Here is a 27561-nt window from a genome sequence, read left to right on the forward strand (position 1 = left end):
CTGTAAATGGACAGGGTATGTTGTTTTGCAATTTTGAAAGGCCCCAATCATCATTGCACATTTGTTAGTAAATCAGTTTGCATATTTTTTTGCAGGTGATATCAAGTTTGAGCATTTTTACACATGCAAACCTTTAGTCAATCAGGCCCTTGGAGTCCAGGATCTGACCTGGGAATGTATCAGAATCAATGGGGAGGTCCTGGAAAGCAATGCAAGGTAGAGGGATGAGTAAGAAATGGATGGATGGATGGATGGATGGATGGATGGATGGATGGATGGATGGATGGATGGATGATCAGGGATGTGAGCTTGTTGAGTGCCTGATTTTGTCTGTAGAGCTTCAACTACTTCCCAGACTTGTAATGTGGCGATATTAGAGCAACACCATGAATACCTTTGAAAGAAGACCTTCTTGTGTGGCATTTTGTAACACAGAGACAAGAATCTGCCTCCTGTGTCAGATTATGAATCATAATAACAGCCATTTTACTAAGGTGTTGGGCCACCACAGAGAAATCTCCACATCTCTGGAACTCCAACTGCTTCCTAACTGAAGGTATTCCATCTTTAGTGTTTTGGTAATGGTGGAGGATGATAATGATTAGCACTGGGGTGTCAGACAGTTCTGCAATACCCCTCATCACAGATTTGACTTTGGAAAAAGTCTTTCTTGGCGATGACAGCAAGGCTAACGTTAGGGAAACACATGTATCTGGTTAAGGTTTTTGGAGTTAGGGTTACCTTTATGTCTGATTCAGAATGTGTATGCATGACAGTTTGTCTCTCCACGCATTGATCCATTACCCCAATCTCTCCACTCTTACATTTCACCTTCCTGCATAAAGGACACTCTACTTGACGCAATTCCACTGAACATAAATCATCAGGTACAGGAGCAAAAGAGCTGTCCTGTTAAGAACAAGCCGGCAGGTTGTCTGTGAAAGCTTTGCTACAACCCACAGTTAGCTTTTATTGTGGGGTGACCTCTAGCAAGCCAAAGTAATTATGATGGGAGCAAAGGAAGGAAGTCAGGTAGAGTTGTGTAAGGACTGTGTTTATTGCTGATGCGAGAGTCTAAACTTACAGAGCCTACCTCCAGTCATTTAAGTGCAGACCATAATCTTTTCCTACACTTCACCAAGTACAGTTGTGCCCTAAACTTAATTAATCATAGCCATTCCATAAGATTAATACACATTAGTTTATCATTGTAGCTCTGACAACGAACATCCAGTACACCTGTAGCCAGAGGGGTTCATTCATATCATGGGATTTGCTCCCATGAGTTGTATCAGAAAAAATCCCCTGCAATCTTTGTTTTTTTCCCGTATATTGATATCTGCTCTCCCTTCCCTTTGTCTTGTATGTGACCCAGAACATTGGGTCTGATGTGGTGCTCGTCTCTGATATCATGGTACTCACCTTGGAGGCTGTTGTTGTTCAGTTGTTCAGTTGTTCAGGCCCACACTCTGATGACCTTGTTTGTTTTTGAGTTTTTCCTGCCCTTTCATTCTCTCACAGAGATGAGTGTTTGGCAGCGCACCAATTAGCTCATCTCTTCTCTGAGCATAAATTCACTATTCATAGAAATACAAGGGATTGTAGCCAAACACGGACGCACACATACTCACAGCTCACACACAGCTGACGGGAAATCATGATGTGGCTCTTCAATTGCTGGCCTGAATGCAAATATCTTAGAAATCAATGCTTTGATGGTTTTCCATGATACCAATGTACACGTGACAACCCACAATCAATTCAGGAAATGCTTCTTCTTAACCTTGGCACAGGGTTCAAGGTGTCTTGTGGTCAGCTCAGTGCGCATCCTATTGACTCCCTGTGAGCTATATGTGGATGTGATGTTTGGAAGTGTGAAGTGAAACAAAATGCCAAAGCAAATGTCAGAAGACTGAGTCATTTGTGTACCATCTGGACGCTATTATGCAAACTCGGCAAGGAGGTATTCTCGGCGGATCAGTTATGAGCAAAGGGAAATTTACTGTTAGTAATCTCACTGCGGAGGTGAGGGCGACTACATCTCGAAGAAAGTGTCTAACGCTGGCCTCTGCAGCCCACTGATCAGAGATGTGTGGTGGATTCAGCCACTAAATCTGACTGACACCATCTGACAAACACGCCGCTGCGTCATCAACGCGCTGACAGAAAACATCCATTTAGCAATTTAGATGGGGACCCCGTTCAACCCAACAATCTGGAGAGCACGTCAATCATAAATAATCAACCCACTATATGATTAGACAGCACCACTGGCTTTGCATTTATTTCAATGTGCCAATTTAAGGAGATGAAGGCAATAACTAATGGACAGCAGTGGATCTGGTGGGGCTGGGGTCTCATTCTCCTCTCTAAGCTCCCTTCATCACTAGGGTTGGGTATCGGTTGGGTTTTTTCCGATACCGGTTACTACTCGGTATTTTATAAATGGTTACGGTGCTAAACGGTACTTGAACCGGTACTTAAAAACCTAAAAATGCACACGCTTCGTCAAAAAAACAATGCCCTTTTATTTCCAGAGCCAAATTGAAAACAATTAACTTAAAGAAGTAAGAAGTAAGCGATCCGGTCGTTTTGGATAACTTCTACCATTTGGCTAACTCCACCATGAGTATACGGTCTGTGGAGGTTTTGTTGTGATGGAGGGTGCGTGCGGTGTAGTGTGGTGTTGTGGGCTGATAAGCAGCCTCATGGCGCCCCCAGGTTTGTGAGTTCCAGGCCGAGCTGGGATTCTTACATGAATACAGTTAATTGGACCCCAGATTACGAAGGGATCACTGAACATGGCTGTCCAGGCTCTTAATGAGCCGAGGTCTTCTGCCTCCCTCTCTCTCCCCGGACCCACTTTTCAGTGGAAATTACCAGATCGAGACAGGGAATTCTTAGACACGACAAACTTTACAGGGTGGATATCCATGACCGGCTTCTCTTTATATGAACGGCAGGGAGCTGTGCTGATTGTCAGGAGTACAGTACCTATTCATCATCAAGTAGAGTGTGGCTCCTACTGTAACCACCAAGTTCATCTTTCTGTAGTCCTGCTTTTTCAAAGCTGTCGAGTGTTTTCAGCTTTTTTCGGCCGTAACAGCCCTGTCAACACAAAGCTGTGTTTATATCCAGCCAATATGGAGCAGCAGATTTATTTTGTAGGAGACCTGACACTGCCTGAACTTGTATTTTGATCATCATGACAAGGAAAATGTTCACTAGTGCTTTCCTACCGTATCCCCTGTTAGACACGCTGAAGCATGTCTGCAGGATTAACTGTGGTTTAGTAGCCTAAACCTACTGTAAATAATGTGTATTGTAGCAAGCTTGCTAACTCCGGCACATTTACATTTGTATTTATATACATTCATGTGTACTGTTCCTTTCAAATAAATTAAATAAATAAATAAATGTGGAAGGATTTAGATGCGTGGTTTACATCTAGTGTTTTGGAATTAGAAAAATCCATAATAGTACAAGCAAGAGGACAACATACAGTGAGAGACATGCATCATGCATTATTAACAGGCTACTAAGGGGTACTTTGGGTATTCATCAGCCTAAGAATGTCTATCAAATTACAAGACTTATTTACACCTATACTTGTCTATTTCCTAGACTTGGCAAATGCTTAGGGCCTGCATGAGGAAAATCCAGCTTGTTTGTGATGACCCATTTGTGAGTGCACAAAGTGTTTGACTACGGTTTGATAATGTAAATACTCACATACACAAGTATTGACTTTTACCTGCATCAAAAGTCAACAGAAACAACAAAGCCGTCTTTGAATAGAATTTCCTCAATTGCCTTGCTACCTCTCCAACGCTGCCTCATGAATGCATCAAGGCCTTGCAGTTGCTCTGTTGAAGCTTTGCATTTGAATATGCAAATGTATGCAAATGACACGAAAACATGGGATTTTAAGAGGTTAACCACAGCTTGTAAATGATTTAACGCCCTGACTGTAGGTTAAACGACTCTTGTCCCACCACAGATAGAAACTAAACAGACACAAATTCCTATTACAAAGTTGTTGATTTATTATATTCAGGAGACACAGTCTTAGATGTGGATGTGAATTTCCCCCCTTAAATAATCTGCTCTGTGAGAGTCTCTGTGAAGCGTTTCTATGAGGAAAGAGGGAGTCGGTGAAGGAACACACAGAAGACATCCCATCTATCTCCATAGCTCGAGCAAATATTGAAACCCATGATGTGAGCACGTCGGGCCTCCCTCTCCTCCTTCTCGTCTGTGACAGATGTAAATGGATGTTTCAGCAGTTGGCTCTAATGCATTTTTAAACAGGCACAGCAGCAGACAGCAAATGAACGCGTCGCGACGGCAACACTCTACAACGGGTCTCCATCTTTCGCTGCCTCCCCCTCATATACAAACAGAAAAAAAAAGAAAAAAACACACACACACACACGTTCCTGCACACTGCTGTGAATAGCTGTCATTCATCAACTTTCTCAGTACAATGGGCTCAGTAAAGGTCCCATCTTTCAACTAAAGCACCTCCACAGCGCGGTGCCCAGTCGAGCACTGTACCACTGCATCACGTTCCCTGTCATCCGCAAAACACTCCGGCACAGTGGGACGGAGGGATGATTGGGTGAAACAGTTTATTCTCAGAGTTGGAAATTAAAATGCTCTCTGCTATTCCACTTGACAACGTCAGAAGGCTGCATGAAAAAAGAGAGCATGTGACCGAGAGCTCAAAGGGGTTGGAGCTTTTAAACACATGAAACATTTTAAAGACCAACTTCGATGGAAATCAAGTGTTGATGCACATATGCTGTTTTTATATGACACACGGTGACATGCGATGAGTGAAATCATCAGTCAACACTGGGCTTTTTACCACATTTCACTATCACATCCAATGGTCATCAACCAGTGGGTGTCATATCCGGTAAATGTAGAACTTTGTGTTGGTGGTGTGGTGGTGTCATATCAGTGAGTTGCTGAGCTGTAAGATGATGAAAGACTCGGTCATGCTGATGCAAAGAGCACAAATCCCTTAGTCTTTGACTAATTACCTGCATACTTTGTAAAAGTATTGTGCTTTCGCTGGTATTCTCTGTATTCCTGTGATGTAAATTGAGGGATATCTCTTGCTTTTATTCATTTGTGGAATGATGCGAGATATACTATATATTGTCAGAGTTGCTTTCTTTGTGCTGGCCACCTGTTGGGGGTAGATTTGTCTCAATATTATTTGTGTGAATGGATCAACAATCCATGCATAAATATGTAATCTGTATGAAACACCTTTCACAAATACAAAACGGGAATTTACTAACTGCAAATTCCACCAGTAAAAACTCCTAAGTCATGAAAAAGAAAAGGATAAAAAGATGCATTTGAATATATTCCTAAAAATTGACAAATTTCAAAAGTCATTTTTGAATCTCGTGTGGATTTGCATTTTACTCACAGAGTTTTGGGACAAGTTTTCCGCCAGTCTCGGTCACGACTCAGTGATTCTCAGAAAGCCTGCTGAAAACCTAATTTCCTTTTTTCAAAGTAAAAGCACGCCGTTTTTCTGTGAGGCAGTAGCGTTAATGGTTGTTTGATATGACAAGTGACAGCGTCCTGGTTGGGATCTTTTTGGCTGTGGGTGTTTTTTTGCTCAGACATTTCCTTTTATTGATCGCTGAGCTTAACCTCCCTTCAAAACCGACACGTTGCCTTTGCGACTTCTTTTGTCATAACTGTGATAAATGCTGTATTTAGACTTGTTTGTTTGTACTTCCTGTTTTCTGTGTGATGTTTGCAGAGGTTACAGCGGACTCCACCTCCTGCTGATTCACCCATCCTGCCTTGTCTCTCATCTTTCTTTATGTCCATTCCCCATAATCTGAGGAAATTAAAGAGATCTTTCATCCACTAAATGAGTTAACTGGTAACTGACGACTGGCGATGTGGCAGCCTTTCTTGTAATGTTTACACTATAAAAGTCTATTGGAAAAGCTCAAAATTTCTCTCTATAAATGTGAATTATATAAAAAGCATGTCACCAAAACACAGATCCAACAGCATTCCAGTGAATTATCTCTTTAATTGTGGCCCTCACCCTACTAACAGTCTGTATTTGAGCTGATACAGATCTTTCCTCATAGACACTGAACAGATGTTTCATTGCTTTTGTCATTGCAGGTACCCATCAGCACAACTATAACCATGTGGCTCTAGGTAGCCCCACACGCACACCTAAGAATGGTAAGACACAGCAGAGGGAGAGGGGGATATGTACAGCTCAGGTCAGCGTTGGAGGTGAAGCTCAGACCTGGGCAGAAACTTGAATATAGTGCTCGACATGGATATGTGACACCCCCAGCCCCCCCCCCCCCCCCCCCCCATTCAATTCTCCCCGCTGCAAATCCATTCTATTACTGAAAATGAGGCTTTTTTGTTGAAGATTGAATTATAGAAGTGTCACATCCCATAGGCACGGACATTTTTCTGCGAGCGGGGGGGATCAGGACACGGGCACGCCGTCTTTCTGCTTTTTAAAGTGAATGCAGTTTGGCAGAGCGTGCAAAACCTGCTGTTATCCCCAGAGCAGAAGTTATCGCCGTCACCTCGGACTCCCTGCGAGGAGGCGTCACGTCATGTCACGTGAATCGCTCTTTTATTACCAAAGTCAATCGGCCGTTTGTTAAAAACAGCCGATAGGAGGGGAAGCAGTAGGCCGGTCGGTCGGCCCCAGTGTCGCAGGCCGGCAGCGGTTGCGTAAGGCAGCAAGGTGGAGGCTGGATAGAGGGAAGGACAGAGATAAAAGGAGAGAATGGCCATAAGCTGAATATTTACTGACACCTCTGTTTATTAAATCACTCTGATCTCAACTTCTGATCCATATTCTAGTTGTTTGAACCACAAACAGAAAACCACAAAAAAAAAAAGCCTTGTTAGCTTTCAGGGATGAGGCTGAAATCCTGCAGCCAGAGTCACCCCTGCTTTTCTACACATAGCTGACCATGTGGTCCATTTCACACACACACTGAGCCATAGCTAAACCGCAACTGCAGAGCAATGCCTTGGAGATCTATTGAAGACATGAAAAATCCATTTCAACAACACATCTAACATAGACACTTTGATCACAGCCGCCCTGCCCCCCCCCCCCCACCCCCCGGAAAGCTTCACATTAATGTATTTTCTAAGTAAAACCGGAGATGACCAGAAAATCAGGGGGAGAAAGTGCAAAATCGTGCACACAAACGTGCATTACACGGCTGTGGAAGTCTACGCTGACTTGATTTGACTTACATTTTTTGGGGGGTGAGGGGGTGGGGGTGGATGAGGGAGGGGTATTGTACCAGTTATACTGCAGGTCTGTGTAGCTTCTGTTTCTCTCCCCATCGACTGAACATGTGTTTCTCACTTGGGTTTGGTAGCTCACCGATCATTGAGACGTGGTAAGTCACACATGACATGCGTTTAATTTAGTGTAAAAAACCTCATCCATTGGCACACGTCCGTGTACACGTGCACCACAGACTAACCCATCAACATGTGTGTCCTCCTCTCTTTCACCTGTTTTCAGACCTGCTTTAAGTAGCATTTGCTGTTTTCGTGGTCATGTGGGGCACAAAGAGCTCCAGAGAGTCCAACACGATACAAATCCCACGAAAAGACCAAAACCAACAGTGTTAATCCCTCTCTCAACACTTGATGACCTACTGCTCCTGCTTCTGGCTCTCAGCCCTAAGCCCATTGATTTCTGCTGTGGATGTAAATACTCAAAAAGTTTAAAACAAAAAAGAAAAAAGAACTCAGTCGTTTCCCAAAACAGTTTTTAGAAAATGTTACGCTCACTTCATCCTTGAAAAGCATGATTAAACCCTCACATTTACATATTTCTGTTAGATGTCATAAGTGTGAACTGCTCCTAGCGACTGAAAACGGGGTCATCGCAGACGTTTGTGTGTCTGTGACGTCACCCACATGTTTCTGAAGAGCAATTCTGAGTGAGCTAATTAGAGGAGCTGCAGATTTTTGGCTCTTCAGTGTTGGGTGTTCATTTTTTTCAGCCCAGGAAGTTGAAGCTTGGTTTACATGGAGCCGAATATACCAATAAGAATCATTTTAGATGACCAAACCGATGAGAATCCATATAAACATCTCTATCAGAATAAACAGGCCCAAACTGAATGGAATTCCATTCCTTTTCAGAGGGGTAGAATATTCCTTTATCCAAACCGATCAAAGTCTCATTATATTATGTAAACGGTGAAAATGAATGTTTGCTCTGGTTGCGTTCTTTCTCCGTCTCAACGTAAATGTGTAAAATCACTTGCAAATTCTTGAATAAGTGTAAAAACAACAACGACTGCTTATCAGACGTTAGATCTGATCTTTGATCAGTGTTGTGATGTTTTGATTAATCTGTGCTAGAGTTTTCAACAGGACTGAAAATGAAAGGGACAAAGAGGAGTTTTGGAAAGCAAAGTGTTTTCACACTACATTTCCCATGAGCCTCTGCGCTCACGGTGAACTTCTTGGACCGGCGCAAAACGGATGAAAGCGAAAGAATTTTCCAAGAATGTTTTCATTAACCAAGAATGAAAGTCGGAGGTTGGAAGACAATCAGATACCGTCGTAGTTCCGACCATAAACGGCGATCCGGTGGCGTTATTCCCATGACCAGCCGGGCAGCGTCCGGGAAACCGAAATTAATACTGGGCGAGTCGACCACTAATAATAATAAGAAAATAACTATAATGGAAAATGGACCCATTAACAAGTGGGTAACATAGATTCATCCACATTAATATGAGACTTTTTTATAACCAAATACAAACTCCTCGTTGTCCCTTTAAAACCCGACCTGCAGGTGTTGAAGCCCAGAGTCGACGTGGCCCGACTCACTAGCATGAATTCTCGGCTTAGACCTGGTCAAAAAATAAAATAGCCCGGAGTCACTTGTACATAATTTCGGGCTGAACCATTAGAGTTAACATGTAAACAGTTAGAAATCTTCATTGGGAATTATTTAAATCAGAATGAAAAAAAAAAAAGTCCAGGGTACATTTGTTGGTTCTGGTCTTTTCCGTGGCGCTGGTTGATGGTGTAAAAGAATAAAAGACTATCTCCAGTTTTACCCTTTACGACGACTTGCAAAGACTATTTGAGCCAGGTCTGTGTGGTTGCACTGTCCGTTGTGATGAAGCAGTCAAATGTGTTTGATATTGAGATAGCTAACAGCATGCCACAGTCCCAGATGATTTCCCCCTATTGATGCAGCGTGGCAGGCTCTCATAGATCATCCACATCCTCCGAGCGTCCTCCCTGCAGCTCTCAGGGCCCCCTGCAGTCCCCCCGGCCCCGGCCCCTGCCACCACCACCTCTCAAGCTCCCCCTTCTCTTTCCACTCTTCTCTTTCCACCCTCTGTACTTTACAGTACTCCCCCTGTTTTCCCCTTTTAAATTCTCTTATCTTTATCTCTTCCCCTCTTCCCCATCCTGCAGCAGTTACTAAAGCCCTATTTTTAACTGTCAATTGGAGATCGGTCTGGAGCCGCACCCATGCACGCTGCTCTCTGCACTGTGCGACACACTCACGACTCACAGGAGGGGGGGGGGAGGGAGTGAGATAGAACAGGAGTGAGGAGGAAAAACGAGAGAAAGGGAGAATACGGAGTAGACGAGCAAGAATTAAGGAGCGAGGGAAAGTGGGTGGCAGCATGGTGGGACAGATAAGATTGACAGAGCAAGGAAGACGGCGGTGAATGGGACTGACTGCGGATGTTGTGTGAGAGAGAGAGATAAAGAGGAGGACTAGAGTGAGAATAAAAGAGGGCTTTGGTCCAGTCGCCGCCCCATCCATCCGTTCTCCTGGCACCGTATCATGTTGCATCAACGACAGCCAGCCCAGATATTGCTTGCTATTGAGAGAGCTAACATCCCAGATCACATCACAGCACTGTCACAAGTTGGGGTAGAGTGGGAGGGGGGGGGGGGGGGGGGGGGGTCACTTTCTACACACATCTGTTGTTTGGTATGTTGTCTCTTTTTTTTCTCTCCTCCCCTCTCCTCTGTGTGGACCGCTGTTTCACCTCGTCAAACCGCCACGTTTCCTGTCAGAGTCAGTCCCACACCAAATGCTCACAGAGTTGCCCCCTGTCAGCACCTCTCACCCCCCCCCCCCCACCCCTTCACTGTCACCAGCAAAGTTGGAGTTTTAGATATGCAACCATTTCTCAAAGCAGACTCTCTCTGAAACCGCTGTGACGATTGACGCTGACCTCTAAATGCACATCTCGCCGTCCAAACATTAACGACTTTTTGATTTAATAACATTCTTATTACATTATCTGATATCTGTTGCCAGGATCTCATTCTGGATGGAACGCACCGAGTGCCCTTTCAGTTTAGTTTCTACTCTAAAACATTGATAGTGAATAATTCGACTACAGGGTTGGATCGAGATGAGTTTCGCTGTGAAAAGGCTTCCAAGAAAATAAATCTACTGTCAAGTCTTTAGTCTTTAAAAACATCAAGCCCAAAATTATTCCCTCAAATGAATCTGAATACAACTCAGGCATCCTCTACTTAACTACACTGCAGAGTTTGACATCGCTCCCGATCATCACTCTGCACCTGAGAGAGGAGTTTGTGTTCTCATCAAACAGACTTGATCTCAGTTTCTCCATGTGTGTTGTTCATTTTAAAGCCTTGAGGTGTAGCACATGTGCAATGCAGCATGTAGATCGTCAGTCAGATTGATATGCATGTGAAGAAATTAAGAAAATTAAACCTCAGGTGATTATATGTCATGATGCATTCAGCTTTTTGATCAACTCCTCAAAAAAAGTTTGGAAAGTAGGGAAGCACATGATTAACCGTTTAACCATTAACAAGAACTTTGACCGATAAATACTATCGATAATTTTTTTTAGAATTAGCAGACTTCCACTCGCAGCTAAAAGTTACACAGGAGGACTTACTTGTGGTAGTTATGCAGCACAGTCAACGTGAAGGAAGGTCAGACAACAATATACAGACATCTACGTGTGCATCAGCTGTAAGGACGGTGCCGCTATAAAATAAATAAATAAATACTTTTTTTTTTTTAAGGATGGTGCTGCGTTCTCCCGCTGAGTCACCTGCAGCTCACTGGCAGCGGAGCTTGTCAGAGGAGCGCTCTGCTGTTGGCTGCAATTGTACGAAAAGCGTTAAAAATGTGAAGATCCAACCTCCATCTGAGCGCCAGTCAGCTGAGCCAGAGCATGTGTGCGTGTTTTATAGAAAAAAAAAACCCATTGTGATCACCGATAGAGGGTCGGGTTGCCGATCGGCACTAGTCACAGATGTTTAATAGAGCATTTTAATCTTATCTGTTAACGGTTAGTAATCAGTTAATGAGTATTGGTTAACGGCCAGAAAAAAAATAGTTCAGTCAATAATTTCTCCCCTTTAATAATCCCATTGGGTGTTGCATTTTATACCATTGGAAAGACTGATTGGTCACCTTTACAACAAGGTAGAACTTGTAAGGATCATACATGAGGAATGGGCAACACAGCTAAATGTGTGGGCAGCACCCAAAAATGTGCCAAAATCCCCTGATATATTCTCTTTTTCTGAGTTGCTTGGTGGATAAGATGATTGTTATTGTATCTATCTTATTATCACAATAATGAGGAAAAAACACATATTGGCCATTTTCACACTTTATTCATTTGACACTGTCAGGGATCTCAGTAGTGTGTGGAAGATCCTGGCAGCTCCTCCTCATACTGGTCACCAGCCTGGTCACATTACATTTTGCTGTGGGATGGCATCCCATTCCTCAACCAGGAGTTGTCGAAGGTCAACCAGTGTGGTTGTGTTGGTCACTCTAGCACGTACAGCAATGGCCAAGCTGATCGCACAATTAGGCTGAGGTCTGGACTAACAGAAGGCCACTCCATCCTCTCCACATTCACATTCTGGAGGTACTCTCTGATGACTGATAATATTGATTTTGGCACATTTTTTTGGGGATGCTACCCACACGTTTAGCTGTGTTTCTCACTCCACGGATGCACAATCTTAACAAGTTGTACATCATTGTCAAGCTAACTAGGCTTTCCAATGATATAAAATACAACAGCAATTGGTATTATTAAAGGGGGGAAATAATTGGTTAAAATAACACTTTTTTGAGGAGTTCAGTTTTTGTCCATTTCACCTTAGTAAACACACTGAATCACAGAGAAATACACAATGACAACAGTCTGGCTTCAAGTTGCCTGCCCCTGCATTGCAGGTTGTGGCTCGCTGCCTGCTACCAAACAGCTAGTCTTCCCTCTCACCACAGTTCAGCTTTTGCCTAAGAATGTATCAGTGATGAACTGCTCAAATTCAAGAAACTCATTAAAAATAAAGACTGCAAAAGGGTCTGATGAAATTCTACTGAACCACTCCAACATATTAGAAGCAGCCTCTTTAAAAAGAACTCATGTTTTTGTGTATTTGTACTGAAGTAAATTCCCACTCAGGTCATTACAACCCCCAAATTCCCAGAGACAACACCAAGGGCATGATGTCTGGTGTGTCCTCGGTGGCTCCAGCCTCGGCAACAGGAATAAATTATCCACCTCTCACTGCTCGGCTGAATTTAGTTGCACAGTAAACACACGGCTCTCGTGAAAATTCTGACTCGAAAACCGGTGAGATTATTTCACAGATTGATTCAGAGCAACCTCTGCCTGCGGGAAATATTTGTACAGCTAAAACTCTAGCTCCATCTTCCCTCCTCTACCTCAGCAGGTGGTCTTCCATGATGCCTTGGGGTCTTTAATTATCTATTTATTTTTGGGGGTTGGGTGGAGGGTGGTGGGGCGGGGGTTGGGGGCTTAGGCTAAAGGCAGCCTGCCCACTTTTTCCTCTTCCCTCTTCTGTGTGTGTATATGTATGTATGTGTCTCCAGAAAACAATCGGATAAGCGGCATCCTGACCTCACAGACGGAGCCCTACGACCTGTCTTTCTCGCGCTCCTTCCAGAGCCTGTCTCACCTGCCGCCCTCCTACGAGGCGGCCGTCAAGGCTGACCTCAGCCGCTTCTCGTCTCTGAAGAAACTCAGTAGGTCCAAGTTCAATGCACTTCAACGCAACAGTAGGCTCCCTGCCCTGATGCCCTGCATGATGATAAAAAACAAAACAAAAAAAAAACCCACTGCATTAAGTGTGCTTTCCTGACTCCTGACTGGGACGCACTGAGTGGCTCCGAAGTGTTTCAGCTGTGAATTTGATTTGCCTGCTGCACTGAGGACATCAAACAGAGAAATAAAAAAGTATGAGCCCGCGTTTTTCTGGAGATTTTTCTTTTTTTTTGCAGCTCCCCCGTTGCGTAAACATTTCAGAGGATGAGAATCAGAAAACAGCCGTTCCTTCACTCTGATAGTTCATGAAATCAGCCTAGTCATCTCAAGAAACTATGAGTCATTGATATTCCACGCTTCCCTTGTCTCCACTTAAAGGCTGCAGCCACTATTTCTCTTGGAGCGTATAAGTACATTAAGTGGCTTCTTGTGCCTGGCCCTGCTCGGTATTGATTTAGTGGTGCTACGCTGGATTTCTGCTGCGTAATGAGGTCTCATCTCATGATATTCTCTAAGTGGAACGCAAATATTCCTTAAGGCTTGTGTAATTTCATCATGACTGCCCCACTTCACTGCTGGCTTGCAGTCAAAGTGAAGGATGACGATCTACAACTCATCCCGTCAGGGCTCGCTCCACACTGGCTCCCTCTCCAAGCTGCCGGGCACCATTTCAAAACTAAATGGCAAAAAAAAAGAAGAAGAAAGAAACGGTTTGCAGGATGCAGAGCTATTTACTGGTGCTCAGATGTATCGGGAGGAAAGAGAAAAGAAAAGCAAAAAAAAAAAAAAAGGAAGGAAAAATCCTCTTAATTGAAGCACGCTTGTGAAAATTAGCATAGTTGTTGATAGGCGGTAAAACAAAAGCACAGTGAATTCAGTTGTCAAAGATAGTGGCTCACAGAAGAGACACAGCGTTAAGATGAAAAAAAGAAATATCCTCAGGCGCTGTCCTTCAGTCTTCCCAACTTTCTTTCTGCTTCCAAAGCAAATTATTTGCTGCAGCGAATCGCCAACAGGCTCTGCAGTTTCCTTTTTTTTTTTGTTGCTCAACTAGTGTCTGCACGCTGATAGATCATGTTGGATTGTGCTGAGAGGAAGATAGAGCGGCATTCTCATTGTCAGGACAATAAAAGAGAAGAATGCCGCCGCTTATTAATGCAAATTGGTATCAAACCGAAGAAAAGCGTTTAGCCCGTCGCAGTGCAGGACAGTATACATCACCGGTTATTCATTTGCTCTATGGTAATATGGTTGATGAGTTTGCAGTGGCCCTGCCCACATCTTGAAGACTATTATGCTTGAGAAAAGGAACATCTTGTTTTTATTATCTCTCATAATGAATCGATTTGCGGCGAGCACCCGGGGCCTGCCGCTGAAGGGGATTTTTGGCTGAGTGTAATCTTGACAGGTGGCGTGAACGCTGCTGTACCCATTATTGAAAAAGACAGGCTCAGGCTCAGAGTCATCTCCGAATTCTTAATAAGGTGGAGAGTCCTGCTCTCCATCATTTATATGCAACCAATAAAGAATTACCTTCTTGTTAACAATGGACTTGTAATTGAATTTTTCCATTTTTGAATGTTTTGTGCTGCATTTCGTGTCTTTGACAGGAAGTCTGAAAGGGTTTTTGTCGACGTGCGTCATTGTGTGTGTATGTGTGTATGTGTGTGTGGACAAGTCTTTATGCATGGGATTGTGTTGTGTGGCATGAAATTGATGCTACATTCACTCCTACACTCCTCTTCTCCTCTTGTCTTTGGAAATGTGCTCTTGTCTTCTGGATGCATGTGGTCGTCGTCGTTTTGTATGTACACAACAAATAAGGATAAAACATCCGCTCCAGGATGTGAACAACACACACTCGCAGTTTCTTTCTCAATGTGATGTGATCGTTGCGATAACACGATGGGCTTTTCCAGCATGTCTGTGCGGTCTGAGGTGCCTGCGTGCTTCGCTCCGTTATCTGTGTGATATGACCGTGTTTGTTTTATGGACTTTCACATGACCTTTGAAAAAGTTTGCCCCTCCCCCTCCCCCCTCCTCCTCCCCACAGCCGGCGCTGCCTGTAGAATCCCAGATGAAGCCTGGATGTGTGGATGCAATGTGCCTAGCATGTAATCTGCTCTGACTGTGATCCTCTGCCTCTCTCTCCACTTTCTATTCCCCTCCATGAGCGATGGAAAGGTGAAACACAAGACGGCTCCACCGGCACCGCTCTCTGCATTTTGCGCAATCCCACTTTATCCGACTCGCCTTCTCCACTCCCTGAATCTGCTCTTCACTTCTCGCTTCTGTCTTTTTTTTGTTTTGGTCTTTGTTTATTCTCATCTCTTCTGCAGCAGATAAAGACGTTGACGACTACTACACCCGTAAGCGCCACCTGCCAGACCTTGCAGCAAGAGGCACTCTTCCTTTGCATGTTCTGAAAATGACTCAAGACCAGGTGGGTGCTCAAGTGCTCGGTTTTCAACGTGCGGGCGTCTAAACAGGGTCGTGTTCTTTCTGCTTTTTATGCTTCCAATTATGCCAGCAATCTGTGAGTCTCCATATTTGGGTTTGTGAGGCGCTGTATGCCTCAGCTTGTGAATGAACTCACTTCATCTGTCTTGCTCCGCAGCACCGGGAGCAGCAGCAGCACCAGAGCCAGGCCGTGCAGTCCTCCATCTCCCAGGCCCCGCCCCAGTCCCAGTCCTCGCAGCAGCAGTCTCAGCAGAGGCAGAGGCCGCGTCGCGTCCAGAGGGCCATGTCCCAAGACCGGGTCCTGTCCCCACAGAGGGACCCGCAGCAGGACTACAGCATGTCCTCTAACGGCATGTCCCCGTACGGAGGCAGGATCCTCTCCGACGAGCAGCTGCTGTCCGCCGAACGTCTTCGATCCCAGGAGCGCCTCCTCCCGCAGGACCGCCACACGTCCCAAGACCGCCTGTACACCAAGGACCGCATGTACTCTAAGGACAGACTCCTGTCGCAGGAACACCTCTACTCGAAAGACCGCCTCTACTCTCAAGATCGCCTCTATTCGCAAGAGCGCCTGTACTCGCAAGATCGCCTCCTGTCCCAGGATCCCCTGCTCTCGCCGGACAAGCTGATGATGTCTCTGAAGCGCGGGATGGTCGGCAGCGTCTCCGGCGGGTTCCGCGGCAGCGACAAGTCCATATCGCGCGCCATCTCGCACACAGATGTGTTCATACCGACCACGCCTCTAATGGATCGTTACAAGATGACCAAAATGCACTCCCATCCCAGTGCCTCTAACAATGGTGGTGGCGGCAGCAGTGGTGGTGGTGGTGGGGCACAGGGAGGAGGTGGGGGAGGCGGAGGAGGAGGTGGAGGAGGAGGAGGAGGAGGAGGCGCCGGGCACTCCAACACTTTAGCCATGAACCAGACAGCAACTAAGAGGCAGGCGTTTGCCTCCAGACGGACTCACACTGTGGAACAGCTCCACTACATCCCACAGCACCACCAGCAGCAGCAGCAGCAACAGCCACAGCACTACCGCACAGGCAGCAAGACTGAGGTGACTGTGTAACAGTGGCCCAGGGTTGGGGATTGGGGGTGAACTGCACAGGAAAGGAGCACTACTGTAGTGTGCCGGGGGATTGGGGGGGATGGGGGTGGGGAGGGTTATGCTGGCGTTTTGCTAGAGTAGGATGGTGGTGATTTCACTTTCTTTGACAGAGGACCAAGAACATCCACTATAGCTAACCGAGAGAGACCGGAAAACCAATCCACACTGTACACTGCATACACCCGCCCGGCTAGATCTGAAGCCAGAGAAGGTTGTCGATAGGGGAGGGGGAGGGGTGGTATTATCCAGCTAACTTGCCTACTATTAATTCCACTGTCTTGACTACCCGACTCATCTACAGACCCCAGCCTCATTCTATGTCTGTTTTAGTGAGAGAACACCAACCGTGTCCGTCCGTCCGTCCAAGCCCCTTATCAGTCCCCCCCATCAGATAAAACCTACTCTGTGACCTTTTCTGGCAAATCTTAAAAGGGCTTTGCATGGTTAAACACAAAGACCGATTCCTCCGTGACTTCTGTTGTGCAACACAACGCCACCACAAGTGATGAACTAGGATGAGCCTGTAACAACTTTATAAATATATAAATAAATGAATTAAAAAACCAACCATTTGTATACCCTATCCTACTCATAGCTCTGATCTCAATGAGAGAAACTGAAATGGATGTTCTCAGCACTTGTATCCGGTGCCTCCGACAGATGTTCCATTTCTAAAGACGAAGTGGTTTTGTGGGTTACAAAGCACAATCAATGAGAAAAAATATTCTGTTCTGTTTTTTGATTTTGTTTCTGAGTTTGAATAGTGATGGCTAGCTTGTTTTGTTCTTAAAGCAACGACGGGTTTTTATTTTATTTTTTATTTTTTTGCTTCCAGTAGACGATTGTAAATAAGCTATTTTAGAAACAGTATCATGGACAAGTCTGTACTGGATGGACTTTGTATTAGACTGTCTGTTTTCAATAGATTCTTTAAAAAACAACTATAAATCATCACTGTTTCGTGAGTTCAGAATAGAACCCCACTTAACCAAGTATTTGACAGGATCAATTAATACTATACTGTGTGTGTCTTTGCAAAACTGTTTGTACGAACGAAAAAGTGAATGAATGTGTTGTTGATAACAGATATACCACTGTTCATATTTGGATGTAGACTGTGTTCCATTGACATCAGAGGAGTTGAACATCATGGAAATGGATTATAATTCTTGTCAAAGTAGGGTCGAATAAACCATCCATATTTTTCTAAAGAGTCAAAGTCGCTGCTTGGGTGATGTCTGTGTTTCCTACTTCTTCCTCATACACCACATCACCACTGAGTGTTTCTGACACATAAACAGAAAAGGCAACAGACCTGAGTAAAGTCTTAGTGTCTGTCCAAAACCAGGATACATTTAAATCTGCTTTGCTTTATGAGATATTTTAAAAGATACAAGCTTTTCAGTGACTATTAGCATCTACACGGCTAACCTGATAGTATCAGGTTAAATGGAGCAGTTTGGCCTCCAGCTGATGTCCAGTCATATTCATTTACTATGACCATTGTAACTCATACCTCCAGTACCTCATGCATTTTGGTGTTGGTGTTTATTTAACCAAGGTCCCATCCACACCACTAAGTTTTAGATTTAGAAACTATTATCCCTTCTGCTACACTGTTGCTGTGCACACTGCTCTGATGTGTCTCATGAAACAGAGAGTTTTGGAAACCCTGTTAAACCTGTTTTAGTTGGAAAACTCTGGGGTTGAGACGGAAACCCAGACCTTTGGGAACGATGATGCAGACACACACCTCACGTCCTCATCAGCCTCAACTACCAGTGGTGAATACACAGCATTGTAATCAGTGGACTTGGACGTTTGCTAGCAGTAGCTTTCCAGTTACATTTTGTGTTTTAATGCTACAACTGTCTTTGCATTTCCTCAGTATTTCTTGCTTCCTGTTTACCTACTTGACATGAACGGTCCCACAATGTTAATTTGGACAGATAGTGTTCAATTTCATGAACATAAAACAAAAAAAACAGTTGTGTGGCCTTAGATCTAGTGTAACTTTATAGTGGGGATCAAAAGTCACATTTACACAAAAGTTCATGGCTTGTTTTGTTAACATTAGACCTCAGTGTGTAATTAAGTGTAATCATATTTTGTCCAAGCAGAGCTAAAAAAAAGCTTTCTGCCAAACTTGAACCTTAAACTTCAAACCACTTAATTGATGCAATCAAGGGAGCACACCTTCATCACACCTCTTGTGTCAGCAGTTGATGACGTGCAATTTCTTTCTGAGGTGCTTCATATACTAGAGACAGAGCAATAATTTAAGATAAGATATAAGATTAGATAATCCTTTATTTGTCCCACAGTGGGGAAATTTACAAGGTTGTAGCAGCAGACAACAGCAAAGAAATGTACAGCACAGACAATAAATACCAAATGGTAGCAGTAAAAAGAAAGCAGTAATTGTAATAGAGTGTGATTAATGAATAATAAGAATAAGAAAAAAAATACATTCCAATCCAATCATGTTTTGTGCTGAGAACAGCGCTTGTTGTGGAGTCTGACAGCAGCAGGGAGGTCCTTCACACATTTTGGGCCTTGGAGCCGGTCAATGATGGAGCTCTCTAGTCCGGTCAAGACAGAGGTGGGAAGTCTGGCCGAAAGATCATATCAAATTCCTCTGATTTTTTTAAAGGCTGGAAATTGTTTGATTTAAAAGAGGTTGTCAGGTTTTTATTGAGGTAAATGTTCAGGGATGGCAGTGAGAGTACGTTATGTTGTCTACACTCAACATTCCACATTTCTAATTCCACACAATCTTTTTGGGTAGAACCACAATCCACCGTTCAGTTCTACATATGACTGTCTGGACACAAAGCCACAGTCACTTCAACTCAAGGCTCTGGGGCTCAACTCACAAATCTTTGCATCCTGATTTTATTCTGACAGTCCTGACCAGAAGTTGTGATTTCTATCCTTCCACCACGTCGATGCTTTTTCCGAAACGGCTGCAGAGCAGAACAAGGGCAGGCTGCACTGTATGGACTTTAAAATTAAATATATAAATATCGTTCGTGATCTGTATGTTGGAGTTGTTAAAACAATATAAATGTATACATGTACCCAGAATGACCAACTCTCACTCCCAGCCAATTTTAGCCTCAGTATCTGCCCATGTCCCAGCCTCATTTACGCCACCAATTTATGCAGACCCATAAATTGCAGCACTTTCTGTGTTAGATGGTAAAATAACTGGTCATAAAAACTGCGCAAGCAGCAGAAAACAGCTGTTTCTGTCTCTGGAAGAACTAACACAATAACTATTTCCACACTGTTTATGTGTCGGGCTTAGAGCAACACATTTATAAAACAAATGAAAATGAAAAACTGGGGCATGGAGATTGAAAAGCAAGGGGACGGAGGAGAGGGGCATACATTGTGGAGCATTATGCTGTATTGTGGGAAGTCTAGTACGTTTGGAGCTTGACCCACTGGGACTGGTACGTTGCTGCTTCAACACCTTATCTGACAGTATGTCACAGTCAGAGCCACGTCTCCTGCTGACAGCTGCGCCGCCACGTATGGCTCCGCTGTTAGCCCAGGCCGTGCTTCAATTTGACATCTGAATTAATATGGTTGACTCTAATACTGGTCAGTGCAATTTCAGACCTGCTTAAAATTCATGGAAGTCCATGGGTGTGAACGACAATTCTCACAGCAAACAACAGAGCCTGCAATTCCACTCCTCCACAAACACACACACACACACATAAAAAAGAGGACGGACAAAGGGGGAAAAAAAAAAAGGAGAATAAGTTTGGGTTTCCAATTTGCACTGATCCTCTAGCCCATCACCATTTAAATGAAAATATGAGTCTGCAATCAAAAAGAATCTATGTATGAGAAAGCAGCTGAAGCGTGAGAGGCAAGATGGCAGCTGGAGGAAACTGACCGAGAACAGGGCTTTCCATTAAATAATCAGCAGCATTCCACATCTCATGAGACACAACAATGTATTTCATTACAGCCTCCTCCACTTTTAATCCAAACATGATGCAGGGGCAGAGGGCTTATCGTGCTGCTTAAAAATTTAGCTTGCACTCTGTGTACTTGGCCTTTTTTTATTTGCTTGTTCTTTGCAGTGGCTGTTGGTCCTGACTTGGAATACAAAATGAAAGTTTCCCTATCTGTGACAGTAGCTGGGTTTACAGGGAGCCAAATATTTCAACTACAATCGATATAAACACCTCAATCAGAATAAACAGGCCCAAACCAAATGGAATTTTAGAAGAACGAAAAAGCAGGCACTCACTTGCAGAAGACAAGGGTGATACGAAAAAACCCTTTAATTAATCAGGGCATATAGAACAAAAGTAAAAACCGCCGACCGGTTTCGACCGTCTTGGTCTTCTTCAGGGCATGTCAGTAGGACCAGAGCTACAGGTGGAAGTCCCTTATATAGATTCAGAGGGTGGGCTAGAATGTTGACAACACTGGCCGCTATGTAGAGACAATATTGATAAATTAATACAGTTATTCAATTGTGAGAGCATATCAACCAAATAATAGAGGCAATGTTTATAAGTTATGAGGACATGCCAAACAAATAAGAAAAGTATATCCACAGAAATATATCTGGAAAAATAAATAAATATATAAGAAGAATATGAGAAAAATACAGAAAACCCAACTTAGACAGAACAGGATAATATCAAAAGGATATATCAAAAAGACATGTCTAGGAATATGTTTAATCATTATATGATTAAATCACATGACAGTTATCACAGCAATTATAAGAAGGGTCTAAAATCTCCTCATTCAAGTCCGGATGTGTTAAGGCATCGGACAGAAAGATTCAAAAGGTTTCTCTTTGGAGGAGTTTTTGGAGGCGATCTCCTCCCCTAATAGACTGCTTGACCATATCTATTCCCTCCAAATGGAATTTTATTTGGTTTCAGAAAGCTGGAATATTCCATCTCCCAAACCGATCAAAAGTCAAATGATATCATGTACAGTAAACGGTGAAACAGAAAGTTGTCTGGTTGCGTTCTTTCTGCACATGCAAACGCGTAGTGACGATTCTTTACTTGCAAGCACGCCACACAGAACATGGTGTGCAGCGGAGAGTATGTTTTTGATACAAATTCTTAAAGGACTGAACTTCATTCAACTTCGAGAGAGAGCGAGAGAGAGAGAGAGAGAGAGAGAGAGATTTATATTGCTCTTTTTCTTCAGGTCAGGCAGAGATGAGGGTGGTGTGACCTCTGCCAGCACGTCCACTGTGCAGAGCACACACACAGTCCACTGTAGTTAAGTTCGAGTGCATCATCATTTCTTCTGACTCTTGAACTCACATGTCAAACCCTCGTCTCCCTCAGCTTCCACCACTTCTACCTGCACCACTTCACAAAACTAGTGCCACACACACACACACCGACCACCCATCAAGTACCAATTGACACCGGCAGCATAAGATACAGGAGGTGCAGGACAGACACTGTTAGTTTCACAGTCTTGAGAGGTGGATTTTTCATTTCCTTTCGAAGAACAATTCAACTCAGAGGCTGAACTGAGCTCCAGCAAAAGGAGAGCGTTGGCTTCAGGGGCGGAGGTAAAACACATACACTACTCACTAAGAGTCAGGGATGTTTGGCTTTGGGATGAAATTTCAGAATGCACTATAACCTTTACAGTAAACTTTTACATTTTTGAATGCACATGTCCAACTGTTTAATGTTTCAGTACTTAGAACATAACATGCTGTTCTCTAACAAGTGTCTGATCCATGAATCCTCCACTAAATGTTCTGTTTCAGGGACAGTTTGTATTGAAACAGTCCTCTTCATCATCCTGTTCACATTCTGACATCAAGAGCCATCAAGACCACACCTGTATAGCAATCCATCAACAGGACCTGGACATGTGGAGGCTTCAGATGATGGGATGTTGTCAGAGGGAAGTGTCTACTGAGCTCAGAGTGTCATCAGAGACATCTTGAGACAGACAAGTGAACGTCCTTTGGACACATGACGACTTACTGACACATTGACATGTTTTGTTGTTAAATTTGTTTCAATACATTGTTTTACATGAAGAAATGGCCATTCCATACTTATAGTTAAATGCTCTACTTTCATGATATAATATCACTGTAGCATGAACTTTTTGCACTTTCCATAAATTTCACCCAAAAGTCGAACATCCCTAACTTGTTGTTAGTAGTGTGTATACATACATTCATACATAGGCTACATATAATAGAAAATATAAGTTGGATCTGAATGAATTGAAATATAATCAAATCAAATTTGCAGGATGAAATTGTGCAATATCTAAATTACAGAGCTGGATTAATTTTGATAAAGAGAAAATACCATTTTGTGCATTAGTTCACCTGCCGTGGACAGACATGGTGCCTGACCACAACACAGAGATATCCCACTCTCTCATGCTACTGATTCCACCTTAAAACATTCTGATGGAGTTCACCACTGTGACCTGAACCTGAGAGACACACAGCTGCTTCTCACTAAGAATCAACCTCCAGGGCTGGACCATCAGGCCAGCAGTGAAGCACCAACAACTGCAGTTCCTCTAATGACTCACATGACCAGTCAGTCTCCATAGACTCCCATGTAAAAAAAGAAAAAATCTAACTTTACAGCAGAAATAAACTGTCTACACTAGCCTGGTACAGAAACAGTCTGGGTCTCTACAGTTCATTTCCTCCTTCATGATGACTGAGATTTTTTTATTTAAAAATTCACTTGTGATTTTATCAAGGCTTCATATAAGGCTTAATAAAACAGAACGTCCTGTCAGAGCTTGGCCACTGACAGGTGGGTTAGTGTATATTTACCACAATAACGTCTCAGCTTCACACACCCCTCCTCTTTGATCACTTTTGTATTTGCCAGATGTTCAGCACTTTCATAATGACAAGATGTCGACAGTGGAGCAGAAACCTGTGGGTGACGTCACAGAGGCTCCGCCCATATTTATTTGCAGTCAGTGCTTCTCACCAGCAACAAGAACATTAAAGGGGACATATTATGGAAATATCACTTTTTGAAGGCTCTTTATTTGGGGTGTTTACTTGGCCTCTGGCCCCTAAAATGTGAGAATTGACAAAGAAATCTGTAATTTTCAGACTCCCTAGGTTAAAATCTGCAGTATGTGGTTCATTTGCATTTAAAGGGACAGGCACTGAAACCAGCCGTTCTGAACAGGGCTATTTTGAGAGGATGAAAAGAGCTGTGATGTTTGATCCTTGGGGTATTTTGACCTAAGCATGCCACAGACATGTCTTTAAGACACCTGGGAACTATTTTAATTTGTGGAAAAGGGACAAAATATGTCTCCTTTAAAGCCACAGTATGTAACTTATTTGGCTTTTTATTAGCAAAAATCTTTCATAAATACGTATTTCACTGAAGTTGAATCACACCAGCATACAAATGAAAGCTTTCTCATACCTTAGAATGAGTTGTTACATGTCGTTACAAATATACAAGGTGGGGCGCACCGAAGCGAGGCTGCCATGTTGCATCGCCATTTTTTACGTTTAGTGGCAGTGTGACCGTCGGTAACCATAGAAACTCACTGGAGCTGTCGGCTCGGGGAGAAAGTTTTCCAGGTAGCGCCTGTTAAAACTGTCACCACTGTGTAGTAACGGTGCATTCAGGCACCTGAATGACGCAGTTGGCAAACCAATCGGATGTCATTTTACTCAACGAGAGAAAGACGGTAAAACATGGGTCAGGTAAACAATACAACATAACCATGACAACATATTGTCACACCTGTATTGTTTTGTCTCGTGCTGGCGGACCACTTGTTTACATAGATGCTTATTTATCCTGTTACATGCAGCGTCTGTTGTCTGCCTGAGGTCTGCCCGATTTCACGTGAACGCAACATCAAGAATACGTTCCAATATGCAACCGCACTGCTAGATGGGGGCGATTCCTACATACTGGGGCTTTAATGAGAAAATAGGAAACATAAACTGAAAACAATGTGTATGTGAGTCATTTATTTGGAGAACATTCATAATGTCCTGACTTTTTTGGAGCTATTATCCATCCTGAGTGTTTTTGTTTTATTGAAATATTCAGTGGTGAAAGAAAAAAACACACACTAAAGGTGAACTGCTCTGTTAAATATGTCTCGGATGTGATGAAAGCCGGCTCTGATGACAGGCTTTCAATGGAATTTTATTAGATTTAAAATTCAGAATCAGACAAAAATGATAACTGGTGCTATACTTGTCACTAAAACCTCCGTGTATTACACAGGTGCCAGCTTAACTACACTGTTAGACATTTATTGTAATTTTTACAGGAAATTCCTGGCAAATAATTGCCGTAAATTTACTGTAAACAGTATACAGGACCCTTACTGTAAAATAATTACAATAACGTACTGTACTTAATACAGTATCCTACTGTAATTTATTACAATAAAATAATGTATATTTACTCAAAAAACAGGAATTTCCTGTAATTTTATAGGATATAATCTTGTAAATTTTACAGCAAAAGTTTGAATTTGCGGCAACTCAGTTGCCAGGAATTTCCTGTAATTTTACAGGATATATTCTTGTAAATTTTACAGCAAAAGTTTGAATTTGCGGCAACTCAGTTGCCAGGAATTTCCTGTAATTTTACAGAATAGAATCTTGTAAATATTACAATTATATGTTGTAACTTGGATTTAATGCCCCTTTTCAGCCTTCTGCAAAAAAACACAAAACAGTGTTCTCTTTATCTGTCTTTATTCAATAAAACAGCAAAAAGTAACAAGTGAGTAATAACAAATTAACAAGTAAACAAGAAAATTGATTATTAACATATGAACAACAAACAAAAAATAATTTAAACCAACAAACAAAAACAGAGGAGGAAATACCCCACAAGGTAAGCGGTGTTGGGGGGGAGGAGTGCACACACGCACGCAAGTGCACGCACGCACGCACGCACACACACACACACACACACACACACACACACACACACACACACACACACACACACACACACACACACACACACACACACACACACACACACACACACACACACACACACACACACTCTCTCCTCCACCAGACACCTACTTGCCATGAGTTCAAAGTCCAGAAGTTTCCTCAGCAGAGTACAAACTGGTGCAACTGGTCTCTTCTTTTTTGGATTTAGGATTTATGCCACAAAAGACTGTGAAAAGAGAAAAAACACTTTAGTTGAGATTGCTTTGTCTCCCAGCCGTAGCTGCAGCTCATGGTACTGGCAACCTGGCTGCTGAAATGCCACTGACCCTGTGATTGGGAGAGAGTGGTGGCTGGCGCAACAGGCTAAAACACAAAATCAAATCAACATGATTTGTCTGCCGCAAATAACATTTTTAAATGCAAATATTATGGTTGTGTTATTGTTGTCATTTACAGTAGATCAGTATTTCAAATGAACAGGATTCCTTCATCTCTGGTGACATATTGAGTGATCTGTATAATGTACACTGAAAGAGGAACTAAGCAGGATTTCTCCGTGGCTATGCTACATTTTTACCTCAATTAAAAAGGCCCAGAGTAATTGTGATAGTTAACTACATGACTTGTGACTGGTTACGAGTGAGAACGGAGGCTCTCTGCCTTCACCTGGCGTCTCTCTCGTTGCAACATCAGTGTAGCAGGCTACCTGGCCGCCCCCCCCAGTGTCTGTGTCCCAGCTCTTGTCTCTGTGGCACCGCGACACAGATGCGCTGCGTAACGTAATGTTTATGGCAGTTACGTAATCCACCGCTCCATTTATTGATTTCTCGCTGGCTTCGTTGTAAACACATACACGTGGCCAGGCGGAGGTTAGAAAATAAAGCGACGAGTTCCTCTCTAACAGGTGTATTAAGCCCATACAGGGGATTTAAATGACGAGGGGCGTTCAAGCTCCTCCGTTCCTCCGCTCGCCATGACCACGCTGCACTTAACAAGTGTGTTTATTAAACATGCGCGCAACTTTTTCTTTCAAAAATCAATCCGCGGATCACATGTGTGCCGAACCGAAGATATTGATCTGAACAGATCACGGATCAATGATGATCCGTTGCACCACTAATACCCCCCCCAAAAAAGGAAAAAAGAAAGGTTCCTCCCGATGGCAGTTAAACGATGCATCGGTGCATCCCTAGTATAAACCATACAGTCTATAAACATACCTCTGGATAAACTCAAGGGGGCAAGAGGCCTCGGTTGGATACTGCATGCTGCCTCTCTGGTCAAAAGACTGTGGTGTGGCCTCATCACACAGCTTCCCTCCATTGAAAGAACCATGTTTCTGTGCTCAGTGTGTCTCCTGAAAAACATTAAAAAGATGATTATTAAAAGTCTGAACAACACACACCCAATACACAGGGTTGAACTCTCATCACTATGGCCAATGTGATGAGAAACACAAACAAAACAACTACTACTGCAATTTCAACCACAGATCGATAATTCAGCCACCTGACATGAATCCTCATTTGGCTGGGCCACATTATCATGACGTGAACCGTATGTTGCGGTTAAAAAAAAGAAAAGAAAAAAAAAGACCGTTGATTCGGTGGAAACTCGGCTTTACGGGCGGGGGCGGGGGCCTGTCAGATCGGCTCGTGGTCGGAGGAACTGGTCACAAGCCAGACACAGACACAGACACAAGCTGTGTATCTCTCAATTCAGCGGCTGCAGCCTTCGGAGGACCCAGTCTACGCGGTCTCCGGAGGCAACGGCTTTGGAGGCTCCTCTGTAGGCTGCGTCAACCGTCGGTAAATGAGACGTTAAACATACGTGAAAGTGGTGCTTGCAACGGCTCTTCCCTTCCTCCGTTCCTCACCTGTGCGGCCAGCGGAGCCCGGCTCAGCGGGCGACCGCGCCTCCAAGCCGCCGCAGAGCCGGGGCTC

At 43.5% G+C, this 27561-nt stretch overlaps 1 protein-coding gene across 9 annotated transcripts in view; it reads left to right on the top strand.

Moving 5' to 3' along the window:
* The window catches only part of LOC311002763 (shisa family member 6), a gene marked incomplete at both ends in the record, with an annotated part of 65925 nt that extends 49296 nt beyond the window's left edge, over positions 1 to 16629 (top strand). For 2 of the 9 annotated variants that reach the window (XM_083994243.1, XM_083994245.1), the window contains 5 exons: positions 6169 to 6231; positions 7410 to 7430; positions 12929 to 13081; positions 15440 to 15543; positions 15718 to 16629. In XM_083994243.1, the coding sequence (XP_083850369.1) occupies positions 6169 to 6231; positions 7410 to 7430; positions 12929 to 13081; positions 15440 to 15543; positions 15718 to 16629 (1253 nt within the window). Of the gene's footprint in view, positions 1 to 6168; positions 6232 to 7409; positions 7431 to 12928; positions 13115 to 15439; positions 15556 to 15717 lie in introns of all 9 variants that reach the window. The other 7 variants (XM_083994249.1, XM_083994244.1, XM_083994248.1 and 4 more) reach the window with 7 other exon arrangements.
* Positions 16630 to 27561: the final 10932 nt, after the last annotated feature.

Source organism: Trachurus trachurus, assembly GCF_905171665.1.
Source record: "Trachurus trachurus genome assembly, chromosome: 19".
NCBI classification, from domain to species: domain Eukaryota; kingdom Metazoa; phylum Chordata; class Actinopteri; order Carangiformes; family Carangidae; genus Trachurus; species Trachurus trachurus.